Raw genomic sequence first — 21288 nt, forward strand, 5'->3', positions numbered from 1 at the left:
GGGCTTAGAATCAGTTTGTTACACGATTCCAGAATTTTTAATCACTCTAACAGTCCACTAAATATAGTGAAATTTATGCAACACTATCCAGGAGAAATTCTGCATGATCTTGCATCTACTGCTCTACTCCATCCATACCTCTGACAACATTTTTTTCCTATTTATGGTCCAATTCTAGCTACTTTGATTATGGTCTTCAATTGTTAAGGTGCTACATCCTCTCTGGCTTCCTCTCCCCCATCACCAGCAGTTTTCTGCATAAATGGCAATGCTGTTTTATGGGTAATTTAGCAGATAAACATCAACACAGCAGGTAGAAAATAAGCCTAGTAGGAGGATACAAGTATTTCTTACTTTTGGTGTCAAGCTGTGCACGATACTTCTCAAATCCTTTGAGCCGAACACGTTCCCCCAACAGCTGAAGGAATTCCTCAAAGGCTGGGGCAGCAGACTCATTGTTGTACATCTCTTCTTCAGTGCTCTGTCCAGCTTTACAGTACATGATGCCTACTTTCTGTTTATAGTTCAGCTGTGAAGGCAGGCAGTACAATGCATATAAATACAGGCAAATCCACTTCGCCCCACTTAAATGCTAATAACTCCTGTAGGGCATGTGCCCATCAAAGAGCTAATATCTCTGTTCTCTTGACATCCTTCTGCTTTACTTCTTCTGTCTCTAATCCAAAAAATACAGTAGAGCAAGCATCTATAATTACAATTTCATGAATTAAAAGGCCAGAAAAAATACATTAAAATTTCCTGTATGTCAAGATCACACATCGTTAGAACAGATGTTGATACTTAAGGGAATTTCTGTGAATGAATTACAAAGTGCAAAATGAGGCTGTGTGAAAAAACAGCCTGGGAACAAACATCAATTATTTTTCAATGATCTCCCTCTTTTAAAAAGGGCGGCCTTTAGGAATTTAAAACCAGAGGCCCACTTTACAAAGATACTTTAAAATACATTGCATTATACTAAAAATCCCATTAATGTCCTTGCAGGGCTTTTTTTGGTAAAACTGTTAAGATGTATCTCCCAATATCATTTTTCAACATATTAAATTATAAACCCCAGTTATATCTTTGTTAGAGCACTATGAATGTGCTTTTCAAATATTTGTCTAAAAGACGAGGGCCTAGATAGAAACTTTAAAAGGGGCTTCATAATAATAGCACATCAGCTAGCAGCAAATATTCCTTCCTTGGAGACAGTTAACATGAAACATTCAAGAGATTTAAACATAACATTAATCAAAACATTTACTCGTCACTGAAAAGTCTAGTCATTCTACAAACAAATTTTAAGGGGGTATTAGGCATTTAATAACAAATGAGTTTTGAATATAGAGGTTTAGACTTTTAATTCTCCACTGAAATCAGGGCAATGCCTATCACTTAGGCCTAGTTCCAGAGTAAATGTTTGCAACCTCCGTATAGGTAAAATTTAATCTTATAAAAGGAAAGGGTAAGGGAAGAGGCAAAACTTTAATAGCTAACATTTATTGAATACTCACTATATGCCAATCACTGTGTTTAGTATTAAGCATACATTAGCTTATCCTCACAAAAGCCTATAAAGCAAATATTACCTGTTTGATAGGTAAGCAAAGATAAAGTCAAAGAATGGAAAAGAAAGACATGAGATCATAAATTTTTCAGTCCTGTGACTGGGCTCTATTAAATATTACAGGACTCAACCAGGCTTATCTTCCTTTATTTCTACCACTGCAAGATATGTCCATTGCTCTTATTTGCAGTTCTGAAGTCAAAAGGTAAAAACCAAATTTAAGCAAACACATTTAGCAGCAAAACTTCTAATGGGATGACATTAATACTTTTACTCCTTTTTGTGTGAATATTCATATATTTTTCCAATGGAAATAATAATCTGTTTCGTTGTGGGGTGCTGTTTCAGACCCCACCAGAAATACTACTATATGGTGTAAACATTTTATTACCCTTCTAAAATCTGGAAATTTCTGAATTCTGAAAAATATCCAGCTCCTACTGTTTTACATAAGGGACTCTGAACTTGAACTATCTTTTTCCACTTTCTAATCCAAAACATTCAGAATACTAATAACACAGAAAATTTCATAGAGGAAAATATCCTTGCTTGCTTTCCTCTTTCCACTGCACACTATCTAGTTGACCAGGAAGCTCAACAGCCTTTACATGACCCACAGGCATGAGAGCTCCCTGGGAGTTCTATAACTGCATAGAATTGACTCCACCTTACGCTGCCTACTCCAGTGAGACGGTAAGGTGCCAAGTCTGCAACTTGCAAATAACTGGATACACTGGAATATTTTTAAAACAGCATAAAACTTGACATTATTGCTACATTTTAATTTAGTGATACTAATTGCTAAATTACAGAAACACATTTAGTACTTAGTTCTTTTTTTATACCACACAAAGAAAAAACAAATCAAGAAATCGCAGTAAAATCTATTGCACACCACTGACATTTCAACCCTTTTCTCAGCTGGCTTGCTTCAAATGTCTGAATGAGGCTGATGTTTGGCAGGCAACTCCCACAGGGAGAGACTTCATCTTGGCTTGAGAATTAGGCTGAGCACCTACCTGATTAGGTCTCAACAAATAAAAAGTGGTGGTAGGCTCTGTGCCTATTACAAAAGAAGTTCTTAATACAGCCAGATCCTTACTCTCTCCCTGAAGGGAGAGCTATCAAAGGGATGAAGCAATCTGAGGAAACGAAGGGGCTTTGAGTTATTTGCTATTTGGCTCTGTGCCTCCCACATCAGCCTTCTCATGCAACAGTGTAAAACAAAAGTCACCCTGTTTAATAGAAAGCATCACAGTGACACTGGATTGGTGGATGGCTTTTTAAAACTTCTTAGATAAAAGCCTAAGATTTCATTGTGCAACATTCAAAAGAATTCATTTATATAAAAAGAGCTCATTGCAGAGAGAAGGTAAGTAAGTAAACTTCCCCCAGACTACTGGAGAAGCAAAATCCTAGGAAAATGAGACAATGGGCTGCCTTTTGACTGACTTCTCATATTTCAGTGAACTCCACCTGCAGACAGAGCAAACTGGTCTTTGCTGGTTGGGAAAATGCTGTGCCTTTAAGAGGATTAAGAAATTTCTAAGAATGTCATATTTCCTATAGTTCATGTGAAAAATTTTTGTCACTGCTCCTCCAAGGTGACAATGTGACTGTAGTCTTGGCTTTTACTGAAATTAAATCAAGGTAGGTAGCATTCTCTGAACTTAGGCTTCAGGAATCCTTAGTTAGCAACCATGTTACCATGTTCCCTGCCAGAATATGAAAAGTTGTTAAGAGGGAATTATGTAAATGTAATAGACACATTTTAAAAAAAAAAGCAAATGTAAATGGAGTTAGGGCTATGATTTAGGTCTTTTGAACTGTTATGAGGTGAAACAGTACAGCATTTTTTTGAGACAAACACATCTGTATGGGTTTATGCATATGAATATGTATGTTCTTATCATGCTCAAAATAGAGTTATGATGACACCGGAAGCCATTTGGGGAACAGGCTGATTTTATCCATGATTTAGGATTTTTTTGGGGGTATGACCTCAGGGTCATGCCATACAATTCCATGTTTGCATTATCAACTGTTTATATGGAATACTGATGGAACTGTTTGGACACTCAACAAATGTTTGGATAATCAAAAGTGACAATGGTCAGTCCAGTAGGACAAAGTTTATATTTGAGATGTAGGTCTTGAATCTCAATAAAGCAAAGTGACTTTCATCACTCACCAAAAGTACATGGGCTCCCACAGCTAGGAACCAACAGTATATAAAACTTCCCTTTTTCTGATAAAGCAAGCACCTCAACTCAGCAACAGAGAAACAGGGGCTGCGATCTAACATACAAAGTCCTGAGTTCCTGTAAGATGGATGATAAAGACAGAGCCCCAGGATTAAAGATGGCGGTGTGAGAGGTGACAAAGAGGCTTCCTCCTAAAACCACATATAATACCAAAATGTAATTAATACAACTAATCCTGAAAGAGCAACAGGAAAGAAGACTGGGCCAAACTGCATCCACCTGGAGAAAAGAATAAACCTCACTGAACAGGGTAATGTACCAAAGCAGTGGCCCAGTGGGACCCAAGCCCTTCCCCCATCCCAGCTCATGGTGCTTGCATGGTATGCTTGTGATTAGTGAGTTGGAAAGCTAAGACAGGCAGAATTCCTGGAGAGACTGAGATTCCAGCCACCTGTGGAAAGCAGGGATCCATATCCGGCTGCTCTGGGACAAAAGAAGGTGGGCAGTCTCAGAGACTTCCTAACAAGAGGGCTGCTAAAGGGGCAAGGATTGCACAGAGCTTACTGATCATGAGAAAGGACAGGAAGACAAAATTGTCCGGGTGCACTCTGACCAGCAGGTTGGGAGCTTTCACAATCTTCAGGTGCTCCAGCTCCCTGGCTGGCTACACAGCTCCAAGGACCCCCTCCGTGATACACAGCCTACTGTGCCTTTCTGCCGGCCAGCCTCAGCTGGCTTACAAACCGGCAAACCCTACCCTGGCGTTAGGCCAGCCAGAGGGAAGTCGGGTCTTACAGCAACTACAAACACAAAGCATAGACGCTTATACCTGTGTGCTCAGCCCACTGGTTCAGGCAGTGGAGACAGGCATAGCAGCCAGGAAGCAGGAAACAGTTCTTTCCTCCCCACAGGCACCAGTATCACTCCACTGTGACCCCTGACATTGATTCAGGGGCTGAGCAGCTCCAGAGAGTAGGGCTTCTGGGCACTAGAGGGGGCCATATACAAATATAAAATGCCAAAGGAACTTGCTTCAAAGTAAAATTATGAATACAACTCCTGAGAAAGACTGAAAACACACTGACCTCATGAATCTTCCTGAAAGGGAGTTCAAAATAAAAATCATTAACATGCTCATGGAGGTATGGAAAGATATTCAAGAACTCAGGAACGAATTCTGGTCGGAGATCCAATCACTGAAGAACACAATGGAGGGTATTAAAAGCAGATTAGATATGGTGAAGGAGACGATAAATAAAATAGAAACTAGAGAAGAGGAATACAAAGAAGCTGAGGCACAGAGAGAAAAAAGGATCCCTAAGAATGAAAGAATATTGAGAGAAGTGTGTGACCAATCCAAATGGAACAATATTCACAATATAGGGGTACCAGAAGAAGAAGAGAGAAAAAAAGGGATAGAAAGTGTTATTGAGGAGGTAACTGCTGAAAACTTCCCCAATCTGGGGAAGGAGATAGTCTCTCAGGCCATGGAGATCCACAGATCTCCCAACACAAGGGACCCAAAGAGGACAACACTAAGACATACAGTAATTAAAATGGCAAAGATCAAGGATAAGGATAGACTATTAAAAGCGGCCAGAGAGAGAAATAAGATCACATACAAAGGAAAGCCCATCAGGTTATCATCAGACTTCTTAGCAGAAACCTTACAGACCAGAAGGGAGTGGCACGATGTATATAATGAAATGAAGCAGAAGGGCCTCAAACCAAGATTACTTTATCCGGCAAAATTATCATTTAAATTTGAAGGAGGGATTAAACAATTTCCAGATAAGCAAAAGCTGAGAGAATTTACCTCCCACAAACCATCTCTACAGTCTATTTTGGAGGAACTGCTATAGATGGAAGTGTTCCTAAAGTTTAATAGCTGTCACCAGAGGTAATAAAACCACAGTAAAGAAAGTAGAACAGCTAATTCCTAAGCAGATGCAAAATTAATTTAACTACACCCAAAATCAGTCAAGGGATAGAAAAAGAATACAGAATATGATACCTAATATATAAAGAATGGAGGAGGAAGAAAAAGGAGGAGAGAAAAAGAACCTTTAGATTGTGTTTGCAATAGCATATTAAGTGAGTTAAGTTAGCCTCTCAGATAGTAAGGAAGTTAACCTTGAATCTTTGGTAACCACGAATCTAAAGCCTGTAATGGCAATAAGTACATACCTATTGATAATCACCCTAAATGTAAATGGACTGAATGCACCAATCAAAAGACAGAGAGTCACTGAATGGATAAAAAAACAAGACCCATCTATATGCTGCCTACAAGAGACTCACTTTAAACCCAAAGACATACACAGACTAAAACTGATGGGATGGAAAAACATATTTCATGCAACTAATAGGGAGAAAAAACAGGAGTTGCAGTACTTATATGTCACAAAATAGACTTCAAAACAAAGAAAGTCACAAAAGCCAAAGAGGAGATTACATAATGATAAAGGGGACAATACAACAAGAAGATAGAACCATTATAAATATCTATGCGCCCAACACAGGAGCACCTACATATGTGAAACAAACACTAACAGAATTAAAAGGGGAAACAGAATGCAATGCATTCATTCTAGGAGACGTCAACACTCCACTCACTCCAAAGGACAGATCAACCTGACAGAAAATATGTAAGGAGACAGAAGCACTGAACAACACATTACAGATGGACCTAACAGACATCTACAGAACTCTACACCAAAAAGCAGCAGAATACACATTCTTCTCAAGCGCACATGGAACATTTTCAAGAAGAGATCATATACTAGGCCACAAAAAGAGCCTCAGTAAATTCAAAAAGACTGAAATTGTACCAACCAGTTTCTCAGCCCACAAAGGTATGAAACTAGAAATAAGTTACGCAAAAAAATGAAAAGTCTCACAAACACATGGAGGCTTCACAACATGCTCCTACATAACCAATGGATCAGTGACCAAATAAAAACAGAAATCAGGCAATATATGGAAACAAATGACAATAATTCAACACTGCAAAATCTGTGGGATGCAGTGAATGGCGTGCTAAGAGGGTAGTATATTGCAATACAGGCCTACCTCAGAAAAGAACAATCTCATATGAGCAGTCTAAACTCACAAGTAATGAAACTAGAAAATGAAGAACAAATGAGGCCCAAAGTCAGTAGAAGAAGGGACATAATAAAGATTAGAGCAGAAATAAATAAAATTGAGAAGAATAAAATACGAAGAATAAATGAAAGCAGGAGCTGGTTCTTAGAGAAAATAAACAAAATAAATAAACCCTTAGCCAGACTTACAAAGAAAAAAAGAGAGTCTACTCACATAAACAGAATCATAAATGAGAAAGGAAAAATCACTACAGACACCACAGAAATAGAAAGAATTATCAGAGAATACTATGAAAAATTATATGGTAACAAACTGGATAATCTAGAAGAAATGGACAACTTTCTAGAAAAATACAACCACCAAGGCTGACCCAGAAAGAAACAGAAAATCTGAACAGATCAATTATCAGCAATGAAATTGAACTGGTAATAAAAAAACTACCTAAGAACAAAATCCCAGAACCAGATGGCTTCACTGCTGAATTTTATCAAACATTTAATGAAAACCTAATACCTGTCCTCCTACAAGTTTTCTAAACAGTAGAAGAGGGAGTACTTCCAAACTCATTCTATGAGGACGACATCACTCTTAATAACAAAACCAGGCAAGGACACCACAAAAAAAACAAAATTACAGACCAATATCTCTGATGAACATAGATGCAAAAATACTCAACAAAATATTAGCAAACTGAATTTAAAAATACATCAAAAAGATCATCCATCATGATCAAGTAGGATTTATTCCAGGGATGCAAAGCTGGTACAACATTAGAAAATCCATTAGCATCATCCAGCACATCAACAAAAAGGACAAAAACCACATGATCACCTCCATACATGCTGAAAAAGGATTTGACAAAATTCATCCATTCATGATAAAAATTCTCAACAAAATGGGTATAGAGGGCAAGTACCTCAACATAATAAACACCTTATATGACAAACCCACAGCCAACATTATACTTAACAGTAAGAAGCTGAAAGCTTTTCCTTTAAGATCAGAAACAATGCAAGGATGCCCACTCTCCCAACTTCTATTCAACATAGTACTGGAGGTCCTAGCCACGGCAATCAGACAACACAAAGAAATAAAAGGCATCCAGATTGGCAAGGATGAAGTTAAACTGTCCCTGTTTGCAGATGACATGACATTGTACATAAAAAACCCTAAATAATTCACTCCAAAACTACTAGCGCTAATATCTGAATTCAGTAAAGTTGCAAGATACAAAATTAATACGCAGAAATCTGTGGCATTCCTATATACTAACAATGAAATAGCAGAAAGAGAAATCAGGCAAACAATTCTATTCACAATTGCATCAAAAAGAATAAACTCACTAGGAATAAACCTAACCAAGGAAGTGAAAGACCTATACTCTGAAAACTACAAGAGACTCATGAGATAAATTAAAGAAGATACCAAAAAATGGAAACACATCCTGTGTTCATGGATAGGAAAAAATAATATTGTCAAAATGGCCATCCTGCCTAAAGCAATCTACAAATTCAATGCAATTCCTATCAAAATACCAACAACATTCTTCAATGAAGTAGAGAAAATCATTCTAAAATTCAAATGGAACCACAAAAGACCCTGAATAGCCAAAGCAATCCTGAGAAGGAAGAATAAAGCTTGGGGGACTATGCTCCCCAACTTCAAGCTACACTACAAAGCTACAGTAATCAAGACAATTTGGTATTGGTACAAGAACAGACCGATAGACCAATGGAAGAGACTAGAGAGCCCTAATATAAACCCAAGCATATATGGTCAATTACTATACGATAAAGGACCCATGGACATACAATGGGGAAATGGTGTTGGCAAAACTGGACAGCTATATGCAAGAGAATGAAACTGGATTGTTTAATCCCCTAAAGTAAACTTGAAATGGATGAAAGACCTTAACGTAAGTCATGAAACCATAAAACTCTTAGAAGACAACATAGGCAATAATCTCCTGAATATAAGTATGTGCAACTTCTTCCTGAATGCATCTCCTTGAGCAAGGTAAACAAAAGCAAAAATGACCTCATGGGCCTACAACAATCTAAAAAGTTTCTGTATGGCAAAGGATACCATCAACAGAACAAAAAGGCTCCTACAGTATGGGAGAATATATTTGTAAATGACATATCCAAAAGATATAAAGAACTCATACGCCTCAACATCCAGAAAGCAAATAACCCCAATTAACAAATGGGCAGAGGATATGAAGAGAGTTCTCCAAAGAACAAAATTCAGATGGCCAACAGGTACATGAAAAGATGCTCCACATCACTAATCATCGGGAAATGCAAATAAAAACCACAATGAGATAGCATGTCACACCAGTAAGGATGACCAGCATCGAAAAGACTAAGAACAACAAATGCTGGAGATGATGCGGAGAAAGGGGAACCCTCCTACACTGCTGGTGGGAAAGTAAGCTAGTTCAGCCATTGTGGAAAGCAAGTGGAGGTTCCTCAAAAAACTAAAAATAGAAATACCATTTGACCTGGAAATCCCACTCCTTGGAATTTACACATAGAATACAACTTCTCAGACTCGAAAAGACTTATGTACCCTGATGTTTATAGCCAAGATATGGAAGCAACCTAAGTATCCACCAGTAGATTAATCGATAAAGAAGATGTGGTACATATACACAATGAAATACTATTCAGCCATAAGAAAGAAACAAATCCTACCATTTACAACAACATGGATGGAGCTGCAGGATATCATGCTCAGTGAAATAAGCCAGGCAGAGAAAGACAAGTGTCAAATGATTCCCCTCATTTGTGGAGTATAACAATGAAGCAAAACTGAAGGAACAAAATAGCAGCAGACTCACAGACACCAAGAAGGGGACTTGTGGTTCCCTAGGGAGGGGTATGGGAGGGAGGCAGAAGGTGATTGAGGGGTATTATGTTTAGTAAACATGGTGTGGGGGATCATGAGGTAAACAGTGTAGCACAGAGAAGGCAAATAGTGAATCTGTGACATCTTACTACACTGATGGACAGTGACTGAAATGGGGTATGGGTGGGGACTTGATAATATGGGTAAATGTAGTAACCACATCGTTTTTTCATGTGCAACCTTCGTAAGAGTGTGTATCAATAATACCTTCAATTTTTTTTAAACATCAATAAAACATCTAATGATGAGAATAATTTAAATTAAAAAAAAAAGAGCCCTGCACTAGTACAATAGTTTTGAATACCAACTTCACAAGAGACCTCTTAAGAAGTTCTACATTTATACCTCTTCTTCCCTGGTGTCATAGCCAGAGAAGGCCAGTGAGGTGGCAAAAACCACAAGAACCATCCAGTTTTTATATTGTTACAAAATCTTTTAAATTGTCTGATTTAATCCAGAAATTTACCATAGTCACTATGAGGTCTTTCATTAAACCACAATTCTCAAAGCATGGGCTGTGAACCCTTGAGGGATGCTTGAACTTTTTTCTGGGACACAGTTATTCTTGGTTAGTTTGACCCTTTTAGTTCTTGCTTTTAAACTGTTAGGTCGTACCAATGTCATGTTTAATTTGAGGGTAATTTTGTCCCACTATTGAAGTAAAACCATTCTAAGACTGCCCAATGCTATGTGAATTTATGAGATTTTCCAGTCTACATGCTGGGAGCAGAAACTATTCCCAGTTATCTGAGAACTAGGGATTTGCCTCCCTAAACCTTTAAGGTGGTTCTTACCATAGACACAAATGCATGCACTTCTCTGTACTCAGTTCTGTGACTGCTAGCCGCCCTGGCCTCACACCTCAGTCACAACTCAGCTAGAACCCTGGGCTTCAGTTGGGTGCCCCTCCCTGGACACACTACAGCCTGGAAACCTTCTTTGGGAAGAAAGCTGATGTGGTCTCACTGTTCATTTGTTTCCTGATCCCAAGACCACTGTCCAATGTCATTAAAAAGCATTATTTCATTGTTTCTGCCTAGTTTTGTAAGTTGTTTCAGATGGAAAGGTAGATCTACAGTCCCCTCTTTCTTAATCTTGGCTGGAAGCAGAAATCTGCCTTCAGTTTTTATGCCAACTTTATTGGCATATAACTTCTAAACAGCAAACTGCATCCACATGAGGCATACAATTTAATGAGTTTTAATAAACCTCCACTATAATGAATATACAGAACATTTCCACCACCCCAAAAGTTCCCTGGGTTCCTGCTTGTGGTCCATTCCTGCATAAACTAATAGCTTCAAATAAATATTGTTCTTTTTTTCTTTTTACCATTGTTAGTTTTGCCTACATTTTTAAAGAGTATTTTTGTTGGATGAAATTCATTACCCTCTTTTAGCATTCCAGAAATGTCTTCTGACTTCTACCTTTTCTTTATGCTTTATATATATTCCAGCAAATGGCTAATTTTAACAGCCAACTGTTAGTCTTACTATTCTTTTTTGAAGGTTCCTCCCCCCTCTGGCTGCTTTTAGGATTTTTCCCCTTTTTATTCTATTTTCAGCCATTTTTACTAGGATCTATGTCAGATTTTCTTTGTATTTATCTTTGCTTAAGGCAGGTAGAGCTCTTTGAATCTATGTCTTTCAACAGTTTTCAAAACTGCTCTACCAATATTTATTCAAATATTGATTCTGTCTCCAAAATAATGCTTTAATCTTTCCTCCTGGGAATTCCATTACACATATGTATTTCACTCTTGGCCACATACCTTTTAGGCTCTTTTCTGAAATTCTTGTGTCTTCTTGTCTCCATTATTTGGTTAAAATTTTTCTGGTAACTTAATATTCACCAATTTTCTCTTCTGCTATGTCTAATTTGCTTTTAAATCCATCTACTGAAATTTTAACTTTTGGGTTTTTTTTTCAGTTCTAGAATATCAATTTGTGTTATAGATTCAAGTTCTCCAGCAATCCTTGAACTTCATTTTTTTATTTCTGCCGCTCTCATGAAATCAACAAAAGCTCTCATCTGTCACAAAGTTCTGCAGCTTTACATTGGACTTAAGCCCCACACCTCTTAAAAACCAGGAAATGTCCAAGGTAAAAAGCACTGCAGGCTGTTTTTAATTTTGATGAACATTTTCTCAATTCTTTCTTTTCTGGATCAAGCTTCTGATGATGTCAAAGAACTCTTCACCAAGCCCTAGGTCCTAAAGATTTTCTCCTGTGGTTTTCTCAAAATTTTTGCAGTCTTACATTACAATCCATGATCCATCAGATCCATTGTGTAGTGTATATTTAGCTCAAGTTAATTATTTTGTTTATGGATGCCCCTAACTGTCCCAGCCCCTTTGTTTGAAAAGCCTATCCTTCCTCCACTGAATGGTTTTTACATCTTAGTCAAAATCAGTTGGATATTTGTGTGTTGGACTATTTCTGGTGTCTCTGTTCTGTTGATCCATGTGCTATCCTTCCAATAATAAGACACAATCTTGATTACTGTAGTTACATAATAAGTCTTGAAGTCTGGCAGAAAAATTTCTCCCACATTATTCTTCTTTTTCAAAATTGTTTCAGCCATTCTAGTTCCTTTGCCTTTCCATATAAATTGAATAATAATCTTGTCTATAATTATAAAAAATCATGCTGGGATTTTGATACTAATTGTGTTAAACTGTATATCAATTAGGGAAGAAGTGACCCTATTAATATATCAAATCGTCCAAACCTTTATTCTAAAGGTTTCACATGAAAAACACTGTGATTACTACAGTTTCAAATTGGTTTTTATAAGTTGTTGAAATGCACAACTTTGTTGCACACACCTCAGAGTTCTAGAAAGTTTTGTGGATTCATTGGGGTTTTGTATATAGACTATCATGTCATCTCAAATAGGGACAGTTTTATTTTTTCCTTTCCTTTATCTACATGCCTTTTATTTCCCTCTCTTGCCTTATATGCTGACTAGAACTTCCACTACTATATTGAATAGCAGTGGTGACAATGTACATTCCTGCCTTGTTAACATTAAGTATGATGAAAGCTGTATGTTTTTTTGTAGATATTTTTATCAAGTTAAGGAAGTTCCTCTCTATTTCAGTTTTTCTCATGTATGACCTCTGGGTTATTACTCAAGTTCCTAACCAATCGGCTTCTTTCTTTCCACCTTGCAGATTCGTTTTATGTTTGCTAAGGTTTTTTCCTGTGCTTAGCGGGAAGAATAAGGAAAAAATACATCTGCTCCATATTTCCAGATACAGAAGTCCAAAATTTTAAAAAGGCTATTTTGTCCAGTGTTTCTGTTATTCTTAGTGGGTAGGCTGGTCTGCAACAAGCTATTCTACCATTACTGGACATGAAAAACTTGGTCATTTTTTAAAATCCTCACGTTTTACATCAATAGTATTTAATTTGGTTTATTCTTCATAAGTGTAATGTTCTTTTTTACTTCCTTAAGATTCATGGTGATACTGTCCTCCGAAATGAATGAGGATAAAGAGTCTGAAAAAAATCAGGGTTGTGAACAAATGCTAGTTTGAAATTTTATCCTCATTGGAAATTACTAACAAAAATCAAATTGCTTTTTAAAATGACATATGGATACTGGGTAGAAAAGTTACAAAAAAAATCTGACAAAGATGCTGTCAAAATTATTTATATATATGTACACAGGGTCTGTTTTTATTTTTGGCATAATGTAAAGGAAATATTCTATACACACACAACAATCTTCTCTAATGATATGTTGTGCAGAATTTCTCACAAATATAAAAAGCTTCATACTGGGTATTAAATTGGTAATAAATATAGCTGTTTTGATTTGACATTAAGATGAATTTCATTTACATAAGATCTTCATTGCAGCACTGTTTGTAATAGGAAAAGATGGGAATCAACCCAAATGTCCATTGATAGGGAACCTGAAAGTACAGTAAAGCAATACAATAGAATATTATGCAGCAGTAAAAATCATGGGAAAATCTCCTTTGTACTGAGACAAAAAGCACTCCAAAATAAATTACTAAGTGAAAAAAGTGAAGTCTATAGCATGTTATATTATGTGCAAGGTGGAAATGAGACTACATATGTGTACTGGGTGATATCTGTATAAAGAAACGATTATTAAAGAGTTGTAACTATGTGGGAGGAGAGAGGGAAGGAGATAGGAACAGGGTGGAAATGGGATCCCTTGGTATAAACAAAATTACTTTGATTTTTGGACCATCTGAAGATATAGCTAGTTAAGATTAAGTCCTGTAGGAAAGACACTAGTTTAACTTTTTATTTTACAGCTGAATTTAACATACAATCCACAATTTAAAATCAAGACATAAAATACTCGCAGTCAGTTACCCTGTCTTTTTGGATTGTGAACCAAAGAATCCTAACTGCATGTCTTGACCGTGCTGAGCTCCATCACTGCAAACTGAAGTCTGACCACAGCCAGATGTCTTCCAAATGCTACCATCAGTCATGTTAACCACAGAATCTTATCACTGGAAAGGACTCCAACCAATCATCCAGTCTAGCCTCGGCCAGGCAAAAGAACACGGATGAGCCAGCACAGAGTAATCATTACTCATGAACAGACAAGACAAAGTTACAAATGCCACTGCCTTTTTCCCCTGACCTGATGACTTTCATGTATATTTCTTTCTTGATAATGTACATACGAATCTATGAGTTGTCTGAAACCAATTTGGTGGCCATCTGAATTTAAACATGCACTAGTTATTATCATAATCTAGGAAGGATAAAATTTCAGGAATGGTAATTACTCTGCCAAAGCTTCATTCATAGAAAATGGACTTTGGAAAAAATGTTTCCCCTAAGGTTCATTCTTTAAATCTAACACCCTGATTCAAAGAAGAAAGCAGCTTCTCAAACTCATTATTCTCAATAAAATAATGCAACATGGGAATGAATAGGTTAAGTCAGCAAAGAATTTCATCCATGTCCTTAAATGGATTGGTGCTATTTGTTATCAAATAAAAATTGCTTCTTTCCGTGCATCTATTTTTGAGATATATATTACAGACCTAATTAGATACGATCAGTAGTCCCTGTTAACTTCAATAATTTGAAGGGTAACTTTTTAAAGGAAAGAGAATCTAATAAATATTTTCATTTCTTTGCCTTTTTAATAAGTACCTAGAAAAAACAGTAGAGATACTCATTTAGGTAAAACCACTACTGTGTACATGAAACTTGACATTTCCTAATGAAAACAGGTTTACCAATTTTTTCTACTGCCAACTGGCAATTGTACTTTAGATATTTTTAAGCTCTACCCAATTTTATTTCGGTTTTTCCATGTTATACCTAATACTGTGCGCTGAAGCCTACAGCAATAAAGCCTGAAGCCATCCTTTCAGTTTTTTGTCTCCCACAAGGGGCAGGAAAAGGAGGCCAGGATGTTAAGTGCATTGGGTAAGAATATGTGGGCTCTGGAGCCTGAATGCCTGGATTCACCAGATTCTAATTGTGATCTGGGGAGGTCTTTCAGCCTCTTTGTGCCTCAGTGCCTTAGTTTGTAAAACAAGAACAATAATAGCACCTACAACAAAGGATTCTGAGGATTAATTAAAATTATTCATGTAAATTGCTTCTCACAGTGCCTAAGTCACTGCTGAATAAAAAATACCTATTTTTATTACTCTCTTACATGTGCTTCACAATCCTGCTCAGCTGGACGGCTCACTGCCCCATAACCTCACCTTGCACTTTTGTCTCTCTGTGCTTTGTTCTTAAGTTTTCTCAGGATAGACCACGATACTGCTTATTCCCCAGCCTGATGAAATCCTCCTCCGTTCCAAGGCCCACCGCATCCTGATCCATCCAAACCACCATGACTTGGCCCCACTGGCTTGCTCCTCCACTTCTCTTTGTTTGCAATTCTCTAATGTACTCATTATATTAAATTTGACTTTCATTATATTACATTATGACCTCATCTCCTTCAGAGATAAGGACACTGGTCTTACTAGTCTATATATTCTCCGTAGTACTTAGGAATTTGCAGAGTGTGGTTATGCAATAAGTAGTTATTGGTTTTGTTATGCTTACTTATGGAGGTAAGCATAATATATTATACTACCTATTACAGCAGCTCTTTCATAGGATGCTTATAAAGATTAAATGAGATAATGCACGTAAAGGGCTACTAACAAGTTACTGTTTTATCATTATCAATGACAGCTAATACTCCCAGTGTTCACCACATGCCTCGCATTGTACTAAGTGCTTTACACAAGTGAACTCCTTCAAACAGGGCCAGATATGATGACCTTTCATTTCCCTTGCAAAGAGTAGATAAGGGTGTTTTTTAAATGACTGATGAAGAAAAATGACTCTGATATGCCAAATTTAAAAGTAACTGAGTTAGTCATATTATTAAAAAGTTGACCTGAATAATGAAATTCCTGACATTTCATAGCATAGTTTTGAGGATCAAAATACTATTTCAAGATATGCAAAAGTAGACAAAACTTGCAAAACTTAAAAACAAAAGGTTGCATCTTCTACATTGGTATCCAGTGCTCACAACTTACTAAGGGAAAATGGTGAGGAAAACTCAAAAGTCTCCATCCTCTGAAATGTAAAATAGGCCAATAATTAAAACAGAACCTATTGAGAACAGGGTGCCATGAGGATTAAATCAGATGATGCTAGTAGTGCTTACACAGTGTAATAAATAAGCAAACATACATATTTATCTAATGTGTTTTATCATAAGAGAGGCTCACAGTTATCTGATAGATGAAAATCTAGCACTATGATGAATAAACTAACCTAGAGTTGATCTGAATTTTCTGAGTCACAAACTATTCTAAATTCTTGACAGTGTGAAATACTGGCAGATTAGCTTCACTTCTTATTGTTCTTTGTACGATAACTGAAATGGACAGCAATTAATAGTGAAAGGCTCAAAATGGTATCAGGAAAGAAAAAGTGAGAGCTTGGATATGCCACAAAGCATATATCCATTTTCTAAAACTTCAGGAATTATAATGCCTACTCTAGTTCCCACATACATACCAGAATCTAGCCAAATGAAAAAAAAAAAACTTACATTTTTTGTGTAATGCTTTTATATTTTATAGATATAATTTTAATTTGTTCTTCTGTTCATTTCAGCTTTTAAAAGTGATAAACTGAAAACATAAAGCACCAAAGAGCTGAAAGGCAAACTGCTACAATCCAGCAAGCAAGCAGTGTTTTCTTTTTCTAAGCATAATTATGTAAGCCATTTAAAGTAAAAAGATAATAAAGGAATCATTTACATATAATTTAAAGGGAAATTTAGAAGTTCTTTCTAGTGAGTCCAGTTTCCTGGTATACTATGAGTCCCTTTAAATATAAAGATGTACACAGCATGGTATTTTTAAATATGAGGACATGGATGGAAACTAAAAATGCTTTGCAATGATTCAAATACATAAGCTACTGCACTGATAAGCATTTCTTTTTTAAAATCTGTTTTTGTCAGGGCACCAAACTAATCAGTTTCTCAAACTGATTCCAAGGCATTAATGAGATTTCCTATCCCAAATAAAATGACTCCCCAGACTAAATACCTAAGTACATGTCTTCTGTTTTTTATCAGTATAATCCTGGCTTTGAATGCTATGGAGACATAAATAAAAAGACACAGCCTGCTTACACAGACTAGCAGGTTTTTAACTTTTAGATTCTACTGCCTAGTGAAACTGCCAAAATAAAATTGGGGGCATTCACCTAGATTGCCAAATTTTAATTTCACCAAGGAAGGCTTTAAGGAAAACAACTAATGCATATTATCATCAATAATTTATGAGGGAAAGGATTTTTTAATCCCCTTCCAGGAGAAAGCTGGTAATTTCAAAATAGTAAACATTCTGAATTAAATAAATTTAGCTTTAAGTTCAACTCATTATTGTGTTCTTATCTTTCCTGTATTGATCAGACCATAAAGTATTCTTTACAGATCAGCACCATCCATGGTCCAACATTCTGCAGTCACTAAGAGAGGACACAAAATGTGCTAGAGATTCCACAAAATGTCTGCAGTTGGGGGGGCCAGTTTTACTTAATATAGGTAAAATAAGGAGAAATTGGCAATAAATTTCTCCTTCATATAAAGTAACCTGTTCTGATGAAGAATTTAGAATGTTCAGTATATGATTATATTACCAATGTCTAAATATTGTTCATCTACTTTAAAAACAAAGTAACTGAAAAGATTGAATCCATAAAGTTAAACCTAATCATCGTTTCTCTATTCTTCCTTGGTTAAACTAAATGTTCAAAATATTTACTGGAAAGCAGCCCCTAAAATAGTTAGGTTTACATATCAGTGGTCTTCTGAAGCATTCAAAGTGCTTCATAGTTACATGTCATAAACATGGATACTCACAGCCTACTTGAAATATTATGTACGGGATAGACATTAGCTGGGCTTTATGACAAATGGAATGAATGGTCAGAGAGAGCAAGGATTAGAAAAGTTATAAACAACTATTCGTTCATAATATATTCCTATTAGCTAAATTAAAAGTAAGTATACCTTGAAACTAATTTTTTGGAACTCCCATTCACTTTAATAAAATTGTGATTTTTGATTAAGGAAATACCATCAAAATTTGTTCAGAAAATGGCATTCAATAACTTGACCAATTTTACTTTTGGAGAAATTTTTTTTTAAAGGCAATGGTCAAGCTGCTATCACTCATTGCCAGGCTGCAATATGGCTGAAATGTTCAAAGAAAGAGCTAATTAAGGTAACATCTAACAACATTAGCCCAGATGCTCAAATTATTTCAGGTAAAATGTGGATCTACTCTCCGGTTAGTGGATTTTCCAGATCATGGCTTTTCATCCTCTACCCTTCTGCTACTTCTCTACGGATTATCCTACCACTCATGCGTATTGTGACCAAGCGGTCTGGACACTAGGATACAGGAGGAATGGCGGTGAGAAAATCTTGAGCATTTCATTGTGTTACTAATTAGGATCCAAATTCTTCACATTTTGTATTTAGAAATCTTGGCTAACATACATCATCGCTGGTACTAACAGACTTTAAGCTTGTAGGAACAGTGTGGTGTGGCTGCTAACAACACAGGCTTTGCACTTATTAATGGTGTGAACTTGAACTTCCTACTTAATCTCTGTGTGCCTCAGACTTCTCACATCTAAAATGGGGATAATAATGGTATCGTTCTCACAGAGTTGGGAGATACAAAAGGATAACATATTAAAGGCAGAGCCAGATGACTGTTCATTAGTGTTAGCTATTATTATTGCTGTATTGCTATGGCTTATGCCCAGCGTACTTGAAAAATTCACTGCATTTATAGAGGGTTACCAAGAGCTTAATATAGTTTAAGTACCAAACCTATCAATTCTGACAGAGAATTTCATCAGATGAGCAATGTTCAGAGTGTTAAGAAAAAGAAAATGAGGGATTGCAAAGAGAATATCCTTCACAATAAACAGCATCAGCTTTCCCTGTCAAAAGAGAAGTATGAAGGTCTGTATTCTGGAAGCCCTGCAGGAAGCCTCAGCAGCAAGCATTCTCCTCTCTGGAAGCCCTCCTCTCTGGAAGCCGAACTTACCCCTTGTTCATCCAGTTTCATGAGCTGCTCCGTAACTTTGGGCGTGTTGAAGGCCAGCCGCAGGCACTGCACACTGAGCTCCGGGACCACGTGCTCCAGCACTTCCTTCAGGGGCAGCCCTCTGGCGCTTGAGTGCTTTGCTGTTGAAGGAATGGCATCCTCCAGGACCGAACCTCTCAGTGTCATGAGCTGAAAGACAAACGATGCTCCCGTGAGGCCTCTCTGGGCAAGTGGGTTAAGGAAATAAATCAGAAGTGCTCAAAGCTTGGACTGCAGTCCCCTCAGAGAGCCAGGAATGACTTTTGGTTGGTTAAGCCAGTGAAGGAGAAAGGACGAGGGATATGATGCGAGATGCTCTGCACAGGCACAGAGACGCCAACGCTTTCAGGAAGGTCTAGGCAAGTCCGAGGGAACTCATGGTGGAGAGCTCTAAGGATATGTACGGGAAGGCCAAATACAGCATTTCGTTAAAGAGCTCAGTAAGATCAAGGCTCTGAATGGCTATAAAATGACAGTAACTACATTAGCAGGAAATTGAGGAGGAGCTATCCCAGAGAAATAGCTGAAGAATAAATGCTCAGAATTAGACGTTACACCTTTTTGAACCATAAAAGGGGAAGGAAAAGTTTTAGATTACATAATGTATGGCTCACAAGCATCAACCATCCATATCCAGAAATGCTGCTACAATAAGACAATGATCAGTTACTACAGAGCTCAGTCAACAACACTTGAAATTACCTTAGATTTCCCCCTATTTCTTGGAACACTTTCCATTAGTATAAAATGTAAATAGAAGCAAAGACATTTCCCTGTGTAATGGTGGATGTCAGAGGAAATATGAAGCCTAAAGTAATTTTAATTTCCTAAAATTTTCACATAGCAAAGCTGTTAATATAAACACTGGATGGTGACGTGAGGAAAAAACCCATTACCCCTGAGCAAACTCTCGTTAACCCTGTAGGTTACAAGGCACTGCCCTCCAAGAGGAGGCACAGGGTTAACAGGGAGGAGTACATGCTGAGGGATGGCTGTAGGGTGTAAGAGGGTGAGGTAAGAAAGAACCGCAATTCAGAAGTATATACAGGTGACCCCTGAACGACACAGGAGTCAGGGACACCCACCTCTCGCCACATAGTCAAAATTCCATGTATAACTTTTGACTCCCCAAATACTTAAAGAACCTACTGTTGATTTTATGGTAGCAAATGATAAAATACACTAGCATCTACATATGTACTATGTTTCTATCTACATATACTGGTATTTTATATGTAGATACTACATACAGTATTTACATTCCTAACTTTTAAATTTTCTTACTATTTCTAGGCTACACAGCTTGTCTGTGAGTTTTTTTCAAATTGTTGCAGATCTCCAAAAAAGTTTCCAACATATTTATCAAAAATTCCACATGTAAGTGGACCTGTACAGTTCAACCTGTGTTATTCAAAGACCAACTGTTACTAAGGAAAGTGTAACAAGTTCAGGTCCTAAGAGAGTCCAAAGGCAGAAAATGGATCCTTGTGACTCAGGGCATAAGGAAAGGCCCTCAGGGAATAGGTGGTGCTAAAAAGGGACCGTGAAATCTAGGGAAAATTCTAGAAAAAAGTGTCAGAGAGCAAAGGTATGGAGATAGAAAAGAAAAGGGTGTGGGTGGGAAAGAGCAACTGCTGTAGCTTAGCTGCCTCCAAAGAGGGGCCAGGGAGGGGTGGGTGGGGAAGCTGGGAGTGGGGAGAGCCCCAGAGCAGGAGGTGCAGGTGCACCTCACTGGGGAACCTCAGACCTGGCTTGAATGGGGAGGATGATATATACTTCAAGAAAATTAAGTTGGCAGATGAGATGAACTGCAAGAGGAAGAAGCTGCAGGCAGAGAATATGGTTAGAAGGAAAATGTAACA

At 37.3% G+C, this 21288-nt stretch overlaps 1 protein-coding gene across 14 annotated transcripts in view; it reads right to left on the bottom strand.

The window, feature by feature from the left end:
• The window catches only part of SIPA1L1 (signal induced proliferation associated 1 like 1), a 413448-nt gene that overhangs the window by 103486 nt on the left and 288674 nt on the right, over positions 1–21288 (bottom strand). For all 14 annotated transcript variants that reach the window (XM_036913312.2, XM_036913315.2, XM_057488341.1 and 11 more), the window contains 2 exons: positions 19388–19576; positions 355–529 (listed from right to left, as the gene is read on the bottom strand). In XM_036913312.2, the coding sequence (XP_036769207.2) occupies positions 355–529; positions 19388–19576 (364 nt within the window). The remainder of the gene's footprint in view (positions 1–354; positions 530–19387; positions 19577–21288) is intronic.

This window comes from Manis pentadactyla, chromosome 11 (genome assembly GCF_030020395.1).
Source record: "Manis pentadactyla isolate mManPen7 chromosome 11, mManPen7.hap1, whole genome shotgun sequence".
In the NCBI taxonomy this organism is placed as follows: Eukaryota; Metazoa; Chordata; class Mammalia; order Pholidota; family Manidae; genus Manis; species Manis pentadactyla.